The sequence below is a fragment of the Mchenga conophoros genome, linkage group LG3 (genome assembly GCF_057382185.1).
Source record: "Mchenga conophoros isolate Kocher_MC1m ecotype Shallow Benthic linkage group LG3, M_conophoros_male_GT1.1, whole genome shotgun sequence".
In the NCBI taxonomy this organism is placed as follows: Eukaryota; Metazoa; Chordata; class Actinopteri; order Cichliformes; family Cichlidae; genus Mchenga; species Mchenga conophoros.
Genome location: NC_140528.1, coordinates 8,269,050 through 8,293,111, shown reverse-complemented (window position 1 = coordinate 8,293,111; position 24,062 = coordinate 8,269,050). Strand labels below are relative to the sequence as shown.

General features: G+C 41.9%; 1 protein-coding gene and 1 long non-coding RNA gene across 2 annotated transcripts in view; one reads left to right on the top strand and one right to left on the bottom strand.

Annotated features, from left to right (window-relative positions):
* LOC146577151 (NACHT, LRR and PYD domains-containing protein 12-like) overlaps nucleotides 1-22,189 on the top strand; it is a 50,956-nt gene extending 28,767 nt beyond the window's left edge. Inside the window, exons 10-12 of the mRNA XM_085268208.1 lie at nucleotides 15,183-15,356; nucleotides 21,189-21,235; nucleotides 21,384-22,189. Coding sequence (XP_085124334.1) covers nucleotides 15,183-15,356; nucleotides 21,189-21,235; nucleotides 21,384-21,922 — 760 coding nt within the window. The 3' untranslated portion in view covers nucleotides 21,923-22,189. The remainder of the gene's footprint in view (nucleotides 1-15,182; nucleotides 15,357-21,188; nucleotides 21,236-21,383) is intronic.
* LOC146577152 (uncharacterized) lies at nucleotides 1,093-7,141 on the bottom strand. Its single transcript, XR_014891402.1, has 2 exons — nucleotides 6,930-7,141; nucleotides 1,093-1,205 (listed from the first exon to the last, which is right to left on the bottom strand). It is a non-coding gene; the product is annotated as an uncharacterized LOC146577152 (long non-coding RNA).
* Nucleotides 22,190-24,062: the final 1,873 nt, after the last annotated feature.

Here is a 24,062-nt window from a genome sequence, read left to right as displayed (position 1 = left end):
GCTGCCATCCACCCACTGCTCCTGGATTCCTCATCATCATCTCCATCAGCCCTCACAATACTCCACCTTCTTCAGCTTCATGTTTAGCAGCCTGGATGGACAGTAATTCTTTCCATGGGTTATGGTGGGACATTGAGAGCTGAAGTCAAACAGCAGTGAGAATGAAAGACTGATTCATTTCTATTTAGTCTTGTGCTGTGCAGCTTTGTTCAGAGCATTAAGGCCCAGCAAAGATCACTGAGGTCATAGAGTCCTGATGAAACCTGTGTGCTTATAGAAACTGAGACCAGATGAACCAGAATAGAAGGACATTAAAATGAAGTGTCAGCTACACAAAGGCAAAGCTATTCAGTTGTTGCTGTGAGTTATTTAAATGGAGGATGGAGTCAGACTTTAAGCTGCTGGACTCAGTCACTATATCCTGTTGTCCTCATAGAACCTGGACACACAGACTCACCTGTGACACAGTGACACACAGTGTGGGCTACACACACATTAGAAAGTGGATCAGTCACACTTGTGCAATCATTTGCTGTGCTGGGAAACCATGAACACTTTGAATCACATTAATGGCTTTGTTACAGCAACATTCAATCATGAGTTCAAAAGTAGTGCATTGTGTACTTATTTTAATAGTACTGCAGTATGAGAAGTGCAACATTCAGTGTGCAGAAACAGATCAGGTGCTTTCTAACAGCAGTGTTCCCTTTAACACAGCAGCAGTTCAAATATTTCTGTCAGTCTGAGCTGAAACATGAATCTAATCAAATATCAAATCAAAGTTCTTTGCCTCTGCCAGGACGTTAACATTTGATCTAGTTTTTTACAAAGTTCCCTCAGCGTCCAGAGCCACCAACATACCTTTGATCAACAGCAAGTGAACATTTATAAATGTGTGTTTCCAGAACAGGAAGCAGCAGAACTATTGTTCTGTTATCAGTGTAATGGAGGAGGTAACTTTAAGAGGGATGCACTTGACCTCCTGACTATGAATGATGTAGATGACAAGGTGCTGACTCTATGAATCCACAATCTCAACAGTCCGATAAGAACAGATGGCGTATCCACAAAATCCACTGCCACTCAGGTATCTGCCGTTCACTCATTTATTAACAAGAATCCGAAGCACACATCCATAATGTGAGTGAGGGGATTTAACAGGCTGTAAAATGCTCAATGCCGTGTGGTGAGTGATGGTGTGGTTTCTGTTGGAAAGAACATAAAAGTCTTCCATAATTATGTGAACAGAGTGAATTAAATGTGTAATACAACAATACAAACAATACTGGATAGTGGAACATTCAACCAAAATAAGGGAGTGTCAACAAATGCTAATTTTACTATTTACATAAATCCTAACTAGGCACTTTACATTAGAGCTAACATGAGAAATTAGTGACGGTCCCTTAATGACCGCACGGCAGAGGCTGCTTCGCAGTAAACCAAGAGCACCTGGCTGCAGCCACTGTGGAGCTCCACACTAACCGGAAACACGTGACCTCCACACTAGCCGTAAACACGTGACCTCCACACTAGCCGTAAACACGTAACTTCGGTTAAATCGACTTTGACAGCGAAAACTAAATTGCGTTTTTGTTACTATTGATGCTGCTGAGAAATAAAAATGGTTTTAAGTGAGGGGGTTTTAACACTCTGGGTTTGTTCAAAAAAATTCACCAGTCTTTTGGTACCGTTCCGCGAGAGTTGATCCTCCGGTGTGAAATGTATGGTTGTAGTTGTGTGTCTTATTTTGAAAGAACTATTTACGCGTTACCATAGCGACCAGAGAGCATTAAAAAGCAGAGAGGAGGATGTCACTGTCATTGTTTTTGGCGCACAGCTCAAGTCACATTTATTATTATATTTACAAAATACCACAGTTTCTTTTTTTTATTCTTTTGTTGTATTTATCCGCGACACCTTAAAGGTCGTTCCCTGAAAATATTGTCTGACATTAAAGTGGTCTGTGGTGCAAAAAGGTTGGGGACTCCTGCTGTACAGTACAGAATGCGTTTAGCTTGTCGAATTTACATAGCAGTGTAACTCTGAAGTGCTGTACTGTATGTTTGTAAGTTTTCTCCCAAACAAACACAACAATGCCGACGAAACGTTTTGCACCCTCAAATGCACCTTTAGGTTTCATTCCATAATACTGGACTTATGTTTCTACGAAGGTTTGAACTCTAAGAGTGTTTAAACAAAAGAGAAAAGTGTGAAAATGTTCATGCCTGTCTGAGAAAAGTGTATAAAGCATGTAGTGAGGGGTTTTACAGTCTTAACACCTATAATAATTGTAAGAAATAAAGTTGGCTACTTCATGGATTTTACCTACCGCGGGTTATTTTTAGAACGTAACACCAGCGATAAACGAGGGGCTGCTGTATTATTAATAGTAGAGTCTGGGACATCTAATTGATTAACATCAACATTGATTATTATGCACTATTATTTTTGTTCAAGGAGAGCCAAAAATATAAAACTCTCTCAGCTTGTTAGTTGCCAAAAATGGCCACTTTTTGTGTATGTTCACAAAATGCTATAAAATGTAGATTTCTTAAAACATTTATCTACTTTTACCGACGTGACTCTTTAAAATAGCACCAGTCCTTTTCATCAAAATCAAAATTGTATATAAATTTTTTACTCTTTATAGCCAGTTAGGTTATATATTACCATTAACTTTTCAGATAAAACAGTGATAAAGTCCTAATGTTTTCATGAAACTTCCTTTGTTTCCCCATCTGAGCATCGGGGAAAAGGCTGTCTTGCAATTGTTGAGGTCACTAGTGTGTGCCCCATTTCTTCCAGGATCACTCTCTTTATAGGTTTTAGTGGACTCCTAGTACTGCGAAGTGGTTTCATGGTACAAAGGCTTGTATTCCAAGATCTGGGAGACTGTAGAAATGAGCAGTGATGCCCTTCCTACCATCTTTCCAGAAAAATAAGTGATCTGTAAGCTGTTAGGCTGACTTACAGCAGCAGCACTTTCTGCACCTGCATAAACTCCAGGACACATTTACTAACGGTGTTTGTTGCTGTATGTGCTGCAGCTTTGAATTTTTTTATAATATATATTTTGTTAATATTTTGGCTATGGTGTCTTGTTATGAAATGTAAAAGAGTAAAAGTGTTGTTAGCAGGTGCTTCAAAGCTAAGTTTGACTGGGAAACTCAAAGCTCAATTTGCTGTATCAACAGAAATTCACTGCAGCCTATGTAATATTTCATGCGTCATAATTTATTCTACTGAGTCTTGCAAATACATATTTGTGTGGCAATGTCATGCACAACACACACAACTATTAGATCCTTAAGATCAAACCCGTGTCATTGTTTTGGTCCACTCCAGTGCAGTAGTCAAAAAAAAGAATAAGTGAAGTGTCCACAAATGGCCAGGATAGAGCCCAGAGTGTTAATGTTTAAAATGTATAAAAATATTATTGATTGCAATTCTTTACTGTTAATATCAACAATAAGCTTTTTATTTTGAAATTACAAGTTTAAAAAAATGCTGTTACATTGTAATCCTTTATTATAAGTATGGACACAGAATAAAGTGAACAACATTTTGAAATAAGTTTAATTTGAATTTTGTACTACGCAAAAAACAAAACAAAAAAACAACAACGACATATTAAACAAACAAACAAACACAGCCAGTGCCTTCATTTGTCCATTACATGTCAAACATAGCACTGACCTTAGCCCCTGCTCATCAGCACATGCTTTCAAAAAGAGCTCCATGTCCTCTGCAAACTGAAAAACAAAGAGGAACAAGTCCCTTGCTCCAGTGTCTTCTTCCTCTGACATGTCTCTTAAGACCCTCTGCTGGTCCCCTTGATTTAAGGACAGATATTTTGGCATTGTTACGTGTCCACGGAAAAGTGCCTTATTTTGGACAACCCACTGCACAGCAGGACGCAGATCTTCAACAACTGCTGGCTCCTGTGTCAGGCAAATGGGGATGAAAACATAGTTATTTCTCTGTTGCAGAACAGTTTTTTAACAGTTATTCAAATGTCACTAACCATGTAATTACACTACTGTTTAAAGTGATTACTGACCTGACTGACTTCCTGGAACTTGCGCTTTTTCAGTCTGAAAATGGGCACGTGTTGTCCTTCAAGCACAGCTTTGGCTTCCTCTCTCCAGTGTGCAAATAGCTTGCCAGAGCTACGAAGAGTAAGGCCACAGTGAGGGCATGTCATTTTCATGGACTTTCCGTCAGCTGCAGTTTTATTGAACACAGAGGGTAGAGCCAATGAATGTTCTAACAACGACTCAGAAAATGGTTCAGATACCGAAGACAAAACCTTGGGGGGGGGGAGACGGGGCTCCTCGGAGAGTTCAGCGGGGAGCAGTCCTGATAATGGTGGCTGACTTGGCATTGAAGAATGCTGACAAGACAATAAATGCCTTGCCATATCCCCACGCCGTATGATTGTAATCTTACAGACAGGGCGGTGAAAGTGTCCTGTTGTCCTACAAGCCAGCCTGCACCGGCATATCATTTTATCTGTAAGAGAAAAACAAACAAACAAACAAACAAACGTAATTTAAATGTAGTTGTATAGAATGCAATCAATTTGTCTAGCAATCAGATTGTACATGTTAACAAAAACATCCAAGCCAACCTCAATAATGAAAGCAAAATGGTATGGATCACAAAAGTTATGTCAAGAAAAGTGGTGAAAAGTAAATAAAAATATATTTTATAAAAACACTTTTTGTTGCAGATGAATGCACTGAACTGTACAATATCAACAGCAACTTTTAAGTCAACAAAGATACTGCAGAAGTGCTTAAAAAAGTGCATATTTATAACTATAAAGTATATTTAATACAAACATACCTTTGAAAGGCAAAGCATTTTTTATATGCACACTTAGATGCTCCTCAAACTTTGCCCTGACAGTAGGGCTGAAAGTGGGGCACAGAGGGCAGTGAAAGAGTCCTCTGCAACACGTGTTGCATTCCTGCAATTCTGGCTTTAAGCCCGAATTCCAGATTGATGTGTGCATCTAAAACAGAGAGAGAAACAGATAAACACCATATACACATTTAAGTTAAGGTTTTAGCAGAAATAACAATTTACAGTTGGCATGTAATAGATTTGGGAAGAAAATTTTTTTTTTTTTCCTTTTTTTTTTTTAAGTGACATCAGAAACAGCAGCATGCGACATCACGTGATGGCGGAGCTTCAGTTCATCCTTTGTCATCTTTTTTTTTTTTTTTTTTTTTCTTAATAGGACAGGGGGAAAGAATGAAAGAAAGAGGGGGAGAGAAAGAAAGAAAACCAAAGGGGAGAAGAGACGGTGAGAAGGGGGGGGGAAGAGAGGAAAAAAAAAAAAAAACAAACAACAAAAGAAACTCCTGGGTCACCTGTATGGAGAAAAAAAACAAACAGAGGAGACAGCAAACAACAAAGAGCAACATAATAATAGAAAAAAAAAGCACCATCACAATAAACTAGCTAGTCATAGATATCAATAGTTACTAAATAATAGACGATATTGTGCAGCACGCAAGATAGACAGCGCACAGTGTGCTTTGAGGCAGCAGCCAAGAAAGCTGTAGTCCGCATCTGTGAATATCCATGTGTACACCTGTGTGCATACCTGTGTGGATCAGCATGCTTGCATTCCAAAGGTTTCTCCATGTAATGATCTGCTAGGGAGTGTGGGGGGGCCACAGCCCTGTCCTTTATGGTATCAAGCGGGTATGGAGGAGATCAAAACTCCAGACATCCAGAGGCCCCCAGAACACAAGAGACCAAGGAAAACCCACAGAGGGGCAGCTGCGCCACTGTCCCAGTAAGAGCTGAGGAGAGTCCCAGATGAGGGCTCACTCAGCAGCCGCGGAGCTGAAGCCAGGGGGAGTTGCAGAAAAAATTCTTGAAAAAACCCCCACAAATATATTACAAGACACTTTAATTTGTGAGACATGTTTCTATTGACATATAACAGTCAATTGAACAGAGGCTAACTAAAATCTGGGCAATAAAAAAGCTGTACAGAAAAGAATGACGAATAGAAGTATTGATAAATATATAAATCTGTTTGTGACAAAATTTACAGTGTTGACGCTAACCAAAGGTGTCACAAGTACACACGTTCCTTACTACAGTTTAGATACCTCTGTTTAAAAAGCACTGACTCGACTTTTTAGTCAAGTCGAAGTAAGAAGTACAGGGTCTAAAATATAATTTATGTACAAAATTTTGAAGTAATCTTACATCCAAAGCAGCGTGCGGGGGGCTGATTTACAAATGTACGGATTAAAAAGTACAGATACGCGTGCTAAAATGTGAGAAGTAGAAGTATAAAGAAGTATACAGTAGGCACAAAAAAGTACAGCAGTAAAGTAAAGATACCAGAAAATTCTACTTAAGTACAGTATTGAAGTATTCGTTATTTTGCATCTCTGACGCCAACAATAAATCATATTCTAATGCAAAATGTGGTTTTTGCTTCTTCTCGCCCACAGAAGCCGTTAATCCAGCTCCTACTTAAACCAGGCCCAGGAAAAAGCATATCTGTGTGTTTCTCTGCCATGGAGCATGATGAAAAAACATTAAAATACGGAGAAATGTTGTTGTAACGCAAAAAAAGTGGCAACATGATCATTGTAAGAAAACTAGACGATTCCTAGAATTATGAAATCACTAACGGCAAATTTATTTAAGAAAGACTTAACCAACCTTTGCGATCAACTTGCAAGACTTCCACGGTATCCATGCGTGTTTACGGCTAGTGTGGAGGTCACGTGTTTGTCTGGCTGCAGCCACTGTGGAGCTCCACAGTGGCTGCAGCCAGACCCTTCTCCAGTAAACGGCAGTAACAATCAGTAAACAAAGTGTGCGCCAAGGATTAAACAAGGGAGGATAATGGCCGCAGCAAAGAACAAACACGATAAAACACAGAAACTTACAGTCTCATGGACGCACACCGCTAACGGCATTAGAAGGAACGAAAATCCACACGGTGAGTAAAACTCTGCTGACTCTTCCCACCTGCAGCTCCGACCGAACTCTCTGCGTCGACGTGTGCGTAATGATGAGGTAGAATTGTGTCTTCTGATTGGTGAAGAGAATGGGTTGCCTCACCGCTCATTGGCTAAACGGCAGCAGTATGCTGATATCTTACTCCGCAGATGTGGCTCCGTTCGTGAGTTCTGCGAACTGGCTGGCCTTTTGTACAATCAGGTAGCAGCACAAACGCTCATCAGCTCATTTACTGTGCAGGACTTTGAGTGTGTGAAGTGTGTGTTTGTGCTGGATTTCCTTTGGAGAATCTCAGTCAGAAACCAGACAAAGAAAAACTCTTTCAACAGTCCAGGTTGAGTTGACAACATGAACTGCATTTATCTTCCTCTGACTGACATGTTCTTCCTCCTCTGCACCGAGCCAGCTGCTAAGACTCACAAGCTCATTGACATTTTCTGATGATAAAGAAACTCTCTTCTTCTGCACAATATGAGCAGCAACAGAGAAGAAGCTTTCACAGGTACAGATGTTGCAGCTGTGGCCAAGTACATGTGCTGCATGTTGGAGCAGCACTCTAATGGACAGGCCTCTGTACTGATGGTGGGCTCTGCTCTGTATCCACCACACTGTTCTCAGCTGAGTCTTCCTCCTGTTCACACTCTGATGAAGCACCAACAGGGCCAACTTCTTCTCTGGTGGCTCGGATGTTGTTGCTTCCACAGGTTTCCCTCCAACAACCCTCTGTTCCTGCAGTAAGTTCAGTAAGATCTGGGTAAACACTTGAGCTCCTTGAATCTGGCTCCAGCAGCAGTTTTCACATATACAATGTTGGCATTTTGCTTGCGTGTCTCCAGGTCTGTTCTGAATGTAGACTTGAATTTGACCACGTAGGCGGGGTCATCATCTGAGCTGTCCATCACCTGAGAGAGATGACAAAACACAGAATCACAGAGCATGAAACCAACGTTTCTCCTCCCAGAAGTTCAGTCACAGACCTGCAACAGAAACAAGAAGATTCAAATGACGCAGAGCTTTCATTTACTTACAGTGGGGCAAAAAAGTATTTAGTCAGCCACCAATTGTGCAAGTTCCCCCACTTAAAATGATGACAGAGGTCAGTAATTTGCACCAGAGGTACACTTCTTCTTTTTTTTTTTTTTTCTTTTTTTTTTTTTTTTTATATAGGTAGTCCTGTATTCATCTAGAGAACATGCAGAAAGTAAATTTGGTAGAGTTGAGACATGGGGCAACAATGCAGAGCTGAAATGAAAGGCCTGCTTAAGTGAAAATAAAGGGAAAGCACAAGAGACAGAAGACTTACAAAATAAATCTGGAAGCAACAACACACAGAAGCAAAACTAATACATGACTGAACATGGAGAAACACAAAGGAGGCTACAATCAACAAGGAAATCCAAATTCAAAAAATAGAGGACAACAAAGGTCAAACAAGAAAGCGACTACATGTTTTCTATTGACCGTTTTCTATTGACCAACTGGGGTAATTTCTGAATAAAATGAAATCTGAACATATGCAGTGAAAAGCAGGGAAATGTAAGCTGTTGTAGGTCAAAAGCTGGTATGTCATCCATGTTAATACACTGTCCATATGTGTAAGCCCGCTCTGCTGCAGCTGTTTTTTTCCATCTGATTTAACAAATCTCTGTTTAATGCTTAACAACTTCTCATGTAAACATCAAAGAAATGCAACACCAGTGAAAGGTAACAGTGAGATTTTTCTTTTTCTGGACCACTTTAACATCACATTTTCCATCCATGCGATAAATTGATAGCCTGGTACTCCCACGACAGGCTTTCAATTTATCGCAGGTCATGAACTTACAGTTGTTCCAGTATGTTATAATAAACTGCCAGTTAGGGGGGGAAATCTGTATATACAAATGAAAGCAATAGAAGATCTGAGGCTTTGTGGGATTTACAACCTTGATAAAATACTCATCACCTACCTTGTTCCAACTGGAATTACAAAATCACTGCTTTTGTGACAGCCAGGGACATAATTTCATCTCAAGGCTAAAGTCAACATCAAAGTCAATCGGCCTTGGCAACACAATTGCCTTTTTTTGCTTTTTAAACACTTTTAACAATTTGTTAATTCACCCTGTTAATTTTTTTCCCACTTATTCAGTCAGGAATGAATCTGAATTAAAAAGAAATGACTAACTGTGTGGCACTCCCTCCTCAATGACGGAGAAATTGTTAGCGATTTTCAATAAGGATTGATACTTTGTTTGTAATTCTAAAGTTCAGTATGTAGCCCACTGAATTGAAACAAAAAAGAAGCAGCACTGCAGTAAATGTCCAAAATGTTTGATATGTCAGTGATGGTAGCTCCAGCTAGCTGGGTTTTAAACGCTAGCATCAGAGCTACCAGGGTTATAGTTTGCCTAGTTGTGGCACAGAGCCAGTTTTATGAATAAGAGAGCTAGCTTTCTGCTACAGCTGTTAATATTAATGTACAGAATTTCTTTATGGATACTTTAATATGATTAGGTTATGATTAGTGTTGTTGTTAGGCCCACCCAGCTGAATTCTATTAATAATAAAAGTTGCATTAATTCATATAGTTTGTTAATGAAAACCTTAAATAGCCATATTAGTAAAAAGTCATAGCTGTGCAAGTTTTTCAGTGCTTCTGTAGCAGTCCTGGTAAAAGAAGAAGACAGAGTGGATAGGCCAATAACAGTCAGACTGCTTCTAATGTCTCTTTGAAACCAAAAATACCTCAGTCGTCAGTTTGTGCAACTACTTTTAAAGCATGGAGGTACTGAAAAACTGCGAAACAAGTAGAAATGTGCTGAGGAGATTCTGTGTTCACAATTAGCTGGTGAGTTCATTGATCCACTTTCAGAAAAAATGTTTCCCCTTTTTGTTTCCTGCTTTCCCATATGGAAAAGAAATAGTAAAAACTTATATGTGACTCATGAAAGTGGCCACTTTCTCATTACTTTCATATATTGTTTTAGTAAGTATCCAAAACATACAAGTTTCATTATATAATTTTTCAAGGGATCTTATATCTGTTTTCACGCTTGTATGCTTTTCATACAAGTTTCACACAAGACAGATACAAACTTTATAAGATTTATATATCTCTTTTCCATATGGGTTGCCTCTGCAATCTAAGACAGGTATTTTTAGACTGTTTAAAATTGTGGCTACATTATTTTATGGGTGTACTGTGCATGTATGGTTATAATTGTGCATAGCATGACTTGAGCCAAGTGACCACCTGTCGACTTCATATGGTCTGCTGCTAAACCTGGGTTAAAGTCTAAAGAAGGGAGAAAATATTCACATATTCAAATCTTGGTTTTCAGTTACAACTGCTATGAAATGATCGCATTTGTTACGCTCTCCTCTTTTAGCCAATTACTGAACCTAAAGACAATACCTGAAGAACCCTTTTCTCTATACTGACATAAGCTTGTAGATGATGTGGTGGCTCTTAACACTTTCTCCAGCTTCTCTTTCACCAATTCACCTCCATCTTTCCATCATACAAGCTCCCATGTTCTTTCTCTCATTCTTTGTGTTTATTGTCAGCGTGCTTCACCAAGTAGAGTGAATTTCAACCAGCATACACCTGCTCCTTGAGAGGATTCAAAAATAGAACATTTGATCCGTGAGTGCTGGATTTGTTTCCCATCTTTTTCTTTTTTTTTTTTTTTTGGGGCCTGTCCCGTTTGGCTCTTTTGCCATCAGAATTGTTGTCTAAAGGCAAAGAAAGATGCCCAACGGATTTACTTTACCAAACTGACCATCCCAGCCTTGCCGTAATGGTCCATTTGATTCACCTTTTATTGTTTATTTTATTTTCACTTACTGAATACGGGACAGACTTGACTGGGGGAAAGAAGGGGAGAAAGAAAGAGGGAAAGAGAAACAGCTGAGAAGAGGGACGGGGGAGAAGGGCAAAAGACAAAAACCAACAGAACGGGCAGAGAAAAAAAATGCATATATCAATCACCTGGATCACCTGCTGAGAAAGAAAAAAGAAAACAAGCAGAAGAGAACAAGAGTAATAGAATAAACAACATCACAATGATATATGGGAATATGACAGTAAATACTAAATGTTAAACATTATTGTGCAGCACATAAGATCAACAGAACACAGTGTGCTTTGAGGTAGGAGCCAAAAAGGGTGTAGTTTGTGGGTGTGATCACCCGTGTGTACACCTGTGAGCATGGACGCGCTTGTTTTTTGTTTTTTTAAAAGGTTCCTTCATGTAATAATCTGCTAGAGGGTGTGGGGGGGCCACAGCCCCGTCCTCCAGGGCGTGAAGCAGGTGTGGAGGAGATCAAAACTCCAGACATCCAGAGGCCCCCAGAACACAAGAGACCAAGGAAGACCAACAGAGGGGCAGCTGCGCCACTGTCCCGGAAAGAGCTGAGGAGAGTCCCAGATGAGGGCTCACTCAGCAGCCGCGGAGCAGAAGCCAGGGGGAGTTGCAGTGACGCGCCCGTGAGCTCCGCCGGCAGCCAGCTGCGCCTGAGTGACCGAGCCCCAGGCCGAGAGGCCGGGGGCACCCCACCTCCGAAGTGGCCCGAGCGAGCCCCAGGCTCCAGGCCCCGATAAGCGGCCGCCAAGGAGTGAGCCGGTGTGTACCTGGACGCCCATCCCCGGACACAAAGAACCACCAACGCACCGATGTCTGAGGGGGTCCGCCACTGGCAGGGGAGGTACACTTCAACTGTGAGAGACAGAATGTGAAAAAAAAAATCCATGAATCCACATGGTAGGATTTGTAAAGAATTTATTCGTAAATCAGGGTGGAAAATAAGTATTTGGTCAATAACAAAAATACAACTCAATACTTTGTAACATAACCTTTGTTGGCAATAACAGAGGTCAAACGTTTACTATAGGTCTTTACCAGGTTTGCACACACAGTAGCTGGTATTTTGGCCCATTCCTCCATGCAGATCTTCTCGAGAGCAGTGATGTTTTGGGGCTGTCGCCGAGCAACACGGACTTTCAACTCCCGCCACAGATTTTCTATGGGGTTGAGGTCTGGAGACTGGCTAGGCCACTCCAGGACTTTCAAATGCTTCTTACGGAGCCACTCCTTTGTTGCCCGGGCGGTGTGTTTTGGATCATTGTCATGTTGGAAGACCCAGCCTCGTTTCATCTTCAAAGTTCTCACTGATGGAAGGAGGTTTTGGCTCAAAATCTCACGATACATGGCCCCATTCATTCTGTCCTTAACACGGATCAGTCGTCCTGTCCCCTTGGCAGAAAAACAGCCCCATAGCATGATGTTTCCACCCCCATGCTTCACAGTAGGTATGGTGTTCTTGGGATGCAACTCAGTATTCTTCGTCCTCCAAACACGACGAGTTGAGTTTATACCAAAAAGTTCTACTTTGGTTTCATCTGACCACATGACATTCTCCCGATCCTCTGCTGTATCATCCATGTGCTCTCTGGCAAACTTCAGACGGGCCTGGACATGCACTGGCTTCAGCAGCGGAACACGTCTGGCACTGCGGGATTTGATTCCCTGCCGTTGTAGTGTGTTACTGATGGTGACCTTTGTTACTTTGGTCCCAGCTCTCTGCAGGTCATTCACCAGGTCCCCCCGTGTGGTTCTGGGATCTTTGCTCACCGTTCTCATGATCATTTTGACCCCACGGGATGAGATCTTGCGTGGAGCCCCAGATCGTGGGAGATTATCAGTGGTCTTGTATGTCTTCCATTTTCTGATGATTGCTCCCACAGTTGATTTTTTCACACCAAGCTGCTTGCCTATTGTAGATTCACTCTTCCCAGTCTGGTGCAGGTCTACAATACTTTTCCTGGTGTCCTTCGAAAGCTCTTTCGTCTTGGCCATGGCGGAGTTTGGAGTCTGACTGTTTGAGGCTGTGGACAGGTGTCTTTTATACAGATGATGAGTTCAAACAGGTGCCATTCATACAGGTAACGAGTGGGGGACAGAAAAGCTTCTTACAGAAGACGTTACAGGTCTGTGAGAGCCAGAGATTTTCCATGTTTGAGGTGACCAAATACTTATTTTCCACCCTGATTTACGAATAAATTCTTTACAAATCCTACCATGTGGATTCATGGATTTTTTTTTTCACATTCTGTCTCTCACAGTTGAAGTGTACCTCTGGTGCAAATTACTGACCTCTGTCATCATTTTAAGTGGGGGAACTTGCACAATCGGTGGCTGACTAAATACTTTTTTGCCCCACTGTATATCCACAAACATGTCCTCTACATATTCATGCTGTATTTACACACACATACAGAGGCTGTTTGTCTCTCACACACCGACAGGACACTGAGAAATACATCATGTTAAATATACCTGCAGACTTCCAGCTGTGCACTTTGTCCCTGTCAGCTGTGATTGCCATGGCAACCTTGGTGTTGTGCGCGATGCAGGGACGTGTTCAAAGGCAGACGTCTGGCAGCAGCATCATATTTGATGCACTATCTGTACTGAGTGTGCTGACTGTATTTCAAATGTCCCACTGCTGTGCAACATGAATCACATGTTCTGCACGTTTCTGTAACTCCCAGGTAACCATGGTTACCCAGCCACGCCCAGTAGTCTCCAGAGAGACCAACAGCTGGTTCACGTTGTAACGCCGTGGCTTTCGTAGTCTCTCCTTTTTCTACAGCTCATGTGTTCTTCTTGTGATGCTGCGTCTTGAGGCTCATACATGCCGTCATTTGTTGATCCTAAGAACGTTCCTCAGACCGACTTCTTCAACAACAGATAACTTTAGTTGTATCAACACTGCCTCCTGGAACAGTTTAAAATGAACATGTCAAAGATCTGTACCTGTCTCCATGTTTCTGTCCCCGCCCCTTTCTTTCTGTCCTGGGTCATGTGAGCGCTGCAGTAGTATTAGGCCCACCCTCAATGCTCCCATTGGCTGAGACGCATAATGATGCCCATTTCAAGCCAGCACTGATCAACATCCCTCCTGTGACCCATGGCTTTTATATTCAGAGCCAGTGAGCACTTTCACAATAATCATGATTTTTAAAACTGTGATTAAAATAATTGCTGACGTTAATCAGTTAATGAGTTAACGAGATTATAACAGGTTAAGTTGCCCTAATAATTAGACTTTGGTGACAAACTGATGTGATCTCCATGTTTCCTTTGTTGGACTGTGGGCGAGTGTCAGAACTGAATGTACTGAGTAACATGTAGAGTTTAAACATGTGTCAGTTCCAGTTTTAGAGCTCTAAAGTGCAGCTATCATGTTAGGAATATGTTAGGAATAGACAGGAACACTGAGCACACTGAGGTCAAATCTTTATTTTACCACTCGCTGCATTCTTGATGTTCATGAATTCAGCAGCTTCATGATTGTCTGCAGCATTAATCTCATATTTCCATTAAAAGTGTTGAATTTGACTGTTTGATGTTCTTTATGATCTCTGGCACCAGTTCATCTGTAGGCTGAGCTCAGTCCATCCATTTAGTGAAATGATGTTTAAAGGTCTCCTTGTTCTGTGAGCGTGCACAGATCCTGAAGCAGAAAGCCTGGGTTACAGAGAAATGATCATCACTGTGATGATGCTCATCATCTCTGACTGGGATTTGAGGTTTTGTCAAAGCAGCAAAGAAAGCCTGGCTATGTTGGACTGGGTGTGGCAGCAGATCCCAGTTTGAGTTCAGGAGACAGACGCCCTCTCTACTTTGAAGATCAGCTTCAAACTTTCCTTTTTGATAAAGCTTATAGTTCGAGTTTGATCAGGTGACCCTGAACCATCCCTTAGTTATGCTGCTATAGGCTCAGGCTGTTGGTGGACTTCCCATGATGCTCTGCTTTCTTCTCCCCTCTTTTCACTCCTGATGCTTTTATATGTCACTACTGCGTGTCCTTAACTTTTGTCTCTCTGTTTTGTTCTTGTCTCTCTGAGCTCATCTCTTCTCTTTCCCCTCACCCTGCAACCAGTCATGGTAGATGCTCCTCCTGGAGCCTGTTTTCACTGGGAGGATCTTTGTGTCAAAGGGAGTTCTTCTTCCCACCATCACCAAGTGCTGCTCACAGTGGAGGCGGTCACCTTACACTGTTAAACAGCTTCAGATGACTGTTGTTGTCTGTTGGGTATTGTCACTTATAAATAAAGTTACAATGGATGGATAGATGTTATTGTGACAAAGAGAAAACAACTGTTGACAGATTGTTGTTTTGTGTGTCTGCAGTCTGTCAGGCTGTCTGATCACAGAGGAAGGCTGTACTTCTCTGGCCTCAGCTCTGAGCTCCAACCCCTCCCATGTGAGAGAGCTGGACCTGAGCTACAATCATCCAGGTCTCTCAGGAATGAAGCTGCTGTCGGCTGGACTGAAGGATCCAGGCTGGAGGCTGGACACTCTCAGGTATGGAGAGAAAATCTGATAGAGGAGGAAGAGCTGGAAACATTTCCTGTGTCTTTCACTCACTTCGTGTTTGTTTCCTGCAGATGAGACATGAACAATCACACATGCAGGAATATTTTCAGGGACAGACACACTAGTCTAGCTGGATAGTTCATGGATATTTATGTAGGGGTCTCCAAGGAGTCTGTTTGCAGGAACATCTAGGTCACAGGTGTACCTGAGATAGATGCCAGTGTACCTAATAAAGTGTCAGCTAACATTTGGAAATGGAAGCTTAAATAATGACAAACTCTACATTCACAGCTGAATTCACAATAAATTTGTTCTCAAGTGCACATTTTTTGTTATTGTTCTCAAACAACAGAATGAGAATTAAATATTGATTCTAACAAGGCCCATAAACAGCATTAGCTTAGCAGCATTAGCTTATCAGAGTTTCCATCATGGTCACACAAATCCTTAGCAGAGAAAAGTGGCCTACTTAGCAATAGCTGCTCAAGTTGTATAAAGAAAGGGAAAACAGTATTAGCATTAGCTGCTAATGGCAGCTTACTTAGCATAAACTCTTCACATTTTTATAATGCAAGGGAAAGGAGTCACTCATGGAAGCCTATTTAGCATTAACGTCTCACATCATTATAAAAGAAGAGAAAAGGGTATTAGCATAAGCTACTAATGCTTATTCACCTCAAATTAGCTTTAGCTGCTAATGGTAGCCTACTTAGCATTAACTCCTCACTAATATAATGCTAATTCACATCAAATTACCATTAGCTGCTCATATTGTTATAAGGAAAGAGAAAACGGTATTAGCATTAGCTACTAATAATTATTCAGCCCTAATTAGAATAAGCCTCTAAAAGCAGCCAACTTAGCATTAACTCCTCACATCGTTGTTACCCAATGGAAAAGAGTATTAGTATTAGCTACTATCATTTTTAATAAGTAAGAGAAAACAGTGTTAGCATTATTGAATAATGCTAATTCACACTAAATTAGAATTAGCTATTTACAAGAGCGTACTTAGAATTAGCCGCTCACATTGTTAAAAAGTAAGGGAAAACAGTATTAGTATTAGCACATAATGCTAATTCACGTCAAAGTAGCATTAGTTAATAATTAGCCGCTAATGGCAGTATACTTAGCATTAACTCCTCACATTGTTATAATGTAAGGGAAAAGAATTAGCATTAGCAGATAATGTTGACCTTGGCCCACTGGAAAAGTTAAGAACTAAAGATTTAGGAGTGTTTCTCGATAGCTCTTTCTCGTTTGAGAAACAAATGAATTCTGTTATTAAAACCAGCTGTAAGGTTTATATTGTTGATTGTCATTTATGCTTAGAAATATTTACTCATATATGCTTAGAGTTGTATAATCGATTGCATAATGATAGAGGTTTGATCCTGAGTAGTCTGTAAAGACTCTGTGTGACTTCCAGAGTGCTCTGGCATGCACACACCACTTGGGGCCATGAGAGAGGTCGTACCCTCTCTTACTGATTTATGGTGTAGGACAGGGGTCTCAAACTCAATTTAGCTGGGGGCCGCTGCAGGCAGAGTCTGGGTGAGGCTGGGCCGCATTAGGTTTTCCACAAGAAAGGCATGGTTAAAAAATTCCAATCTTCTCAAATCTCTTTATTTTTATTTTTTAACACAAAATATGAAAAATAAATAAACAAATTAAGAATTAATAAGAAAATAAATCAATCTGTAAAACATAAATAAAATAATAATAAGATATTTTTAGTCAGTGAACTTGTGTGTATCTTTCAGGCTTCTATATCTGCTGTATTTAGATTGAAATGTCTGTATTAACAGTTCTATAACCTTCTTCTGAACATGAATGGAACACTGTAGAAAATGAACTGTTCTTCTGAACATGGCTTCTCTTGCCTACTCCTTGCTGCTAGAGACCTGGCAGCGTTTCCTCTCGCATAGCCGAGCCAGATTTGGCCGGAGGGAGGAAGCAGTTGCGACCCTCAGTATGTCTTGAAGATGATCATCCGTAAGTCTGGACCTGTACTTGGACTTATTGAAGTTCAAAGTGGAGAAGAGCTTTTGGCACAAGTATGTGCTACCAAAAAGGCACATGGTCCGCTTGAACATTCGGGAAAGCCGAGGGAAACTAGGGCTCAATTCTCTCAAAAATTGTCCAAGCGTGTCTGCTTTTCCACTCACCTCCCTGAACTTTGCTTTGAGTTCAGAGTTGCACTGCAGCTCAATGAGCTCCATTTGAAGCACAGAAGGGGCATCTTGCACATCAAAGGAGAAGGGGTCCGCAAAAATGTGAAAGGTGGCTCTGTGTGTCTTGAAGTCAGCAAATCTGTGATCAAATTCCTCCTGTAGCCTCAAAATGACATCAACATACTCGTCAGCACTGAATGGTGTGCCTGCATCCACGAGTGCCTTGCATGCTGGGAAATGGCAAAGGTTTGTCTGAGAGAGCTGAGCTTTCCAGAGCGCCAGTTTTGTGGAGAATGCTCTCACGTTGTCATAGGCAGCACTGACAAGTTGCCCCTGGCCTTGTAACGTCTTGTTCAGTACATTAAGCTCATGTGTCATATCAACAAGAACATGAAGGCTTCACTTCTGCTCTCAACTCAAAAAGTCTCTTTAATACATTTCCCCTGCTGAGCCAACGTACCTCAGTGAAGTCGAGCACATCCCCATATTCTGACTCCATTTCCTCTAAAAAAGCACAGAACCTTCGGTGCTTTAAGCCCCTGGATCTGATTTGGTTGATGCATTTCACAACAATAGACATCACATCGTCAAACTTCAGGCATTTGCTGAAAAGGACCTGCTGATGGATGATGCAGTGCAGAGCAATGGCCTCCTCCACGCCTTCCTCTTCCAGTTTGTTTTGTGCCACCAGTCCATTTTTCCTCCCTGTCATTGATGGCGCTCCATCTGTTGTTATTCCAACAAACCTCTTCCATGGCAAACCAACATTCTCAATGGCATCACACAGCTTGTAAATATCTGCTGAGCGGTGGTCTGGCCATGCATTGGAATTACTGAGAGTCTCAACGCGTAGAGAACGTCATTTCTGCTTCTTTTTCTTGCAACCGTAGCACGGCGATCGGCAGATAAAAAGCCGGTAGCAGTCTCCTTTGTTTTTACGCTCGATGTTCATGTCTTTCATGACGACACGAACACCGTGGCGTTTGCAGATGGTAGAAAGTGCAGGGATAGCGAGCGCAAAAAAGGCGACTGCTCACGGCGCCGGGCTGTTGTTACAGGAGAAAGAAGCGGAAATGACACCGTGACATATAACAAATAACATCAGCTGTTTCTGATGTTAGTTGTTTTGACTGCTTTTACATTATATTGAAATATATGTAATGTTCATGTTTGCTGCAATGCAAACGCAGTGATGCAAATAAAAACATCGAGCCACAAATTACGGTGCGACCCTATAATTAGTCCGGGTTACCGGGGACTGTTGTTGCCGATGAACAGGTGTCGCTATGTGACTGCAGACTAAATTGGGCTGCATTGAGTTCATGACTTTTCTTTTATCCCGCCGCCTACGCATCACTGTGAGAGTTAATATGAGATCTCTCTCTGTGGAAAAATAACTTTAAATCCCACTGACGTGTGTATAAATCTATATACGTATAATGTCCCGCTGGGCAGCAACTTAAAAAAACAACTTTTTTTGAAGTGTTGTGAACGCAGCGCGCTGGGGCGAATGTCGGCGTTTGCCCAATAGAAAGGAGGAAGCCAGCCAGGCACAGAAAGAAAGAAACACTCCAGGGCAACGCTGCTGGAACTTTGACTCATTGAGAAATGTTTCCCTGCTTGCATCAAGCCCGGCTGGTGTCCCCTGAGATCCATATCCCACCCTGATTGGTGGGTTAATTCAGCTCCGCCCACAACACTGTAAAGTGTCATACATTATCAAACTAACATTACATTTTCATATTAAGGTGGGGCCAAAAACTATCGTCCTGCGGGCCGCAATTGGCCCGCGGGCCACGAGTTTGAGACCCCTGGTGTAGGAGGACACCTGCTCTGTGTCTGGTTAAGTATAAGAGCCCTTTGTTAGGGGGACCGCTGGACTCTTAGCACCAGCTTTGGGGTCACAGGGTCACATCTGGAACACACACACACACACACAGACACAGACACACACACACAGACACACACACAGACACACACACAGACACACACACACACACACACACACACACACACACACACACACACTATGCACAGACTGGTACTCTTTGTTCATACCTGTGTAAGACGTCATAATGAACTTGTGCATATTCATGTAAGCTCAATAAAGAGCAGTGTTACGAGGGAGCAGACGAGAGCGACTGAGGTCAAGTGAAGGAACGGCGCTGTCACAGTTCTCTCCTTCATCAATTGTCTGGTTCCAGCGGTGGGTCTGTGCTAGACGACCCATCACCAGCTTTTTCCACTGGTTACCAGTACGTGGTAGAATCCACTTCCAGATCTGGTTGTCTTTAAATCTGTGAATGGATTGGCTCCATCTTATCTCTCTTTAACAAAAGAATCCAAGTGGAGCCCTCAGGTCTGCAGATAAGCAGCTTCTGACCAGAACTAGACGTAAAAACAGAGGTGAGCTTTATCGATGGCTGCAGCCAAACTCTGGAACAGTCGCCCTTCACATCAGGTCGTCACCAACACTGGACATTTTTAAAAGCCGGTTGGAAACACATTTGTACTCTGTAGCTTTTGTTAAGGTTCAAAAATTGAGGAAGGAGAGTACAAACAACCATGGTCCAGAAGATCTTGGTCAAACAATGATTTTAATGAATACACACGTGTGGGAAGCCAACTCTGTACGCAGACAGCAATTGATCTTCGACTTACTAAAAGCACAAACAATTATTTTATAACATCAGGGTTTGATTAATGACGCCCCTTCATGCGTCACAGATACATTTTATACATAGATCAGATCAACACCACAATGACTTTTAACACAGTTCGAAAGAACATCATCTTCTATTTTCATGGCCGGCACTTCCTTTCTACCTTTCAGTTCCTCTTTCTTGCCGAGACAATTTTGCAGTTACAGCCAGACATGACTAACCTCTCTCCTCTAAATAAATCTAACTAAAAGTGTGTGTGTGTGTGTGTGTTGACCTCACTCAGCCTCTATGTCACCTCTCGCACTTCTGACCTTTCACCAGACAGAGAGACAGAAGCCACTCTCGTATATGTAATAATCGAACCGAAACTATGGATATATCATCTACTAAATAAATGTTTTAATCAAGAACCTCTACTAAACATAATAACTGTGTGCATAAGCATCTTAAGGCCTTCTTAAAGCTATCTGTTACATTGTTAGAGCAATGATCAACTTGAATAACCTAGTAATTCAAATAGCCTCGTCCAACCCGCTGCTCAGAATAACCTAAGACTGCTTTCACTTCTGCAAACTCTCTGCAAGCCTATTTCCTGTCAGCCTGTGACTTTTAGCCTTTTCTGACAGACACACTGTTTAAACCTCTGAATGCAATATCCATGCTGCAGATTATATTATTCTTAATGCAATGGTAATGATGATAATTATTTAACAATAGCAGTAAAATAATTTCCCTGCTCCACACTTTCAATCCTGACCAGTCTTTATAGTCATTACTGTGTATGTTTCCTATTTTCTCTCTACTCTGTGCAGCACTTTGGCTCAAGCTGTTTTTAAATGTGCTGATAAATAAATGTAGATTTCTTTGAATAAAACAGTGGAGCCGAGCTTTGAGCTCAGTGTGTAACAGTGTGTGTGTGAGAGCCATGTAATGTCCATGTGTGCATGCTGACTGTGCTGCTCTGACCCCCCTCCTCCTTTCAGGGTGGAGCCTGCTGGAGTCCGATGGTTGAGACCAGGTCTGAGGAAGTGTAAGTGTGTTTTTAATGGGATTCATGAAAACAAAGCAGCACACATTCAACCATCTTCATCATGTCAGGAGTCATCATCAAAGTGTCAATCAATGAACAGATGATGGATCAATAACTGCAGCTGGATTGTGTTTGTTCTCTCCATCAGATTCCTGTCAACTCACAATCGACACAAACACAGTGAACACAAAGCTCCAACTGTCTGACAACAACAGGAAGGTGACACATGTGGAGGAGGTTCAGTCATATCCTGATCATCCAGACAGATTTGATGGTTTTTATCAGCTGCTGTGTAGAAATGGTCTGACTGGTCGCTGTTACTGGGAGGTCGAGTGGAGAGGACTGGTTGATATATCAGTGAGTTACAGAAGCATCAGAAGGAAAGGATACAGTGATGACTGTTGGTTTGGATACAATGATCAGTCCTGGAGTCTGTGCTGCTCTGATGATGGTCCTCAGTCTGTCAGGCACAATTACAGAGGCACATCCATCTCCTCCTCCTCCTCCTCCTCCTCCTCTGTCTCTAACAGAGCAGCAGTGTATGTGGACTGTCCTGCTGGCACTCTGTCCTTCTACAGAGTCTCCTCTGACACTCTGATCCACCTCCACACCTTCAACACCACATTCACTCAAACTCTTTATCCTGGGTTTAGTGTCTGGTCTGGTTCCTCAGTGTCCCTGTGCTGAGTGGAGTGTAAAGAGTGTCTCCTGTTACAGAAACACTCTGACTGTTGAACAGATAGTTCAGTCTGTACATGTCTGTCTCTTTCACTCACAAACACGTTTTCAGATTCATGGATTCAATCAGTTGATGTTTGAAACTCTTCTAAATGATTCCTTGTAAACTTCTTCCTCTTCAGTCACAAACAAACAGGAAGTGATGTCACATGTGTTCCTGTCCACACAGCAGAATGAGTCTATTGCTGACAGTGATGTACAAACAGAGTGAGCATTTCTGAGGCCCAAAATAAACTGAGTAGTTCACTGAATGAACAATGGACTGTGAGCTCAGTTCCTTCATCATTAGTATGGATTATATATGTATATGTATTATATTAGTATCATATATATCAGGTGCTGCTGCTTTCAGTCATTGTGCAAATGTGCTGTTTGTAAGCTTGTAAAGCTGCAGTCAGCTGAGACTGAAGAAGTCACCTGATCAGTGAGCAAACGTTTCTGAAAACGTCCAGATGAACAGAATCAACCTTTTGGGATCAGCCAGCAATGCAGCATCATTGTTGTTCAGCTTCAGAGGTTTGCAGGAATGAACTGATGACCAGAAACAGCTGCAAAGTCCAAGAAAATACCAGCTGGAGTTCAGCTGCATTTGAAGAAGTCAAAGAAAAGTAAGGATGGCAAAGGGCGACGTTTTCTTCCAAAGAGCTGCAAACATGGTCGACGCCTCATTAGAAGAATCATCTGGACATTTGTGAGGAACTCTAACCAAGAAAGCAACGTCACACAGATCCAACAGACAGTTTCCATGACTGCAAGTGTTGAGTGGAAAAATGCTACATTGCATTATTGCATCCTCTCACCACAGGAGGCGCTGTTGGCACCACTGATTGCTGATCAGCTGTTCTCTGATGATCTGATTGATACTGTGAATAACGGGACTCACTGAACTCTGTGACACAGTGAAGATTACAGAGTTTAACTTCACCCTTTAAGACTGACCACAGAACCAAGTCCGCCAGAGCTTTTGTTATATTTTTACATGCTGTGGAGCCATTTGTGGGAGCATTTCAAGTTGCTATACATCAATACAACTGTTATAGCCCTAATTTTAATAATATGTGTGCATTAAGTCCATAGTAACTACATAAACTGCAAAAAAAACCTCTGCTCATCCATCTCTGTGAGTATCAGGATACATTTGGTTCATAATACACAGAAAAATCAGAGTTATTACCTGTAATAAATGTGAAAGATTCCTGCAGTGATAACCAGGCAGGACTGAAACACATCCAAGCTGTCACCACGGTAACAGCACCGCCCATCCACAGGTGAGGGGAGGAGCAAAAAGAGGAACTTTGACCATTTTATACTAAAAACACTCAACTAATGTTTCTAATATGAAACAAATAAGCCCACATTAATGTGAGCGTTTATTAAATAATAATAATGATGATTTCCTCCTGATCTCATTTCCACAGCAGAGAAAACTGTGGTGTATATTGAGGTGGAGGGTGTGGTCTGTGGCTCAGGTGTAGAGTGAGGGTGGGGTGCACCACAGCAGCATGCTGGGACTGCTGAGGGTGGAGGAGGGAGTGATGATGACATCAGAGCTGCAGCACAGAGACCAGTGAACACACAGTCTGTTCATCTTTGCATAGATACAATATACAGCACAATATTGAATGACAGACACGCTGTGGGAGCTTCCACAGATACACTGACGTCAGCATCCAGAGTCCTCCTGCTGCTCCCCCCTCAGAGCCCCGTGATCAGCACCAACACATTCAGTTAGATGACAGAGTCCAGCTGCAGCTAGAATCAGCTCCCCTCTGTGAACAACAGCACAGCGTCAGTGTTTCACACTCAGTGAAAGGAGGAAACAGCAGAAGAACACCATGTGTGCTACGTTTCCCAGGACACACTACAAACTGCACAAATACAGAGCAGCACGTGGAAGGACCTGGAGCTGCATTTACAGAGCTGCAGACAGCGTGATGTCCTGTATGGACAGGTGGAAGGAACCAAGTCCTCAGCTGGAACACTCGTGTTTGTCCACAGACAGGAAACACAGCAGGAAACTTCCTCACAGAAGTGCAGCTCATGGATAACACACTTCCTGTCAGTCAGAATGAGGCTGCAGCCAAACACA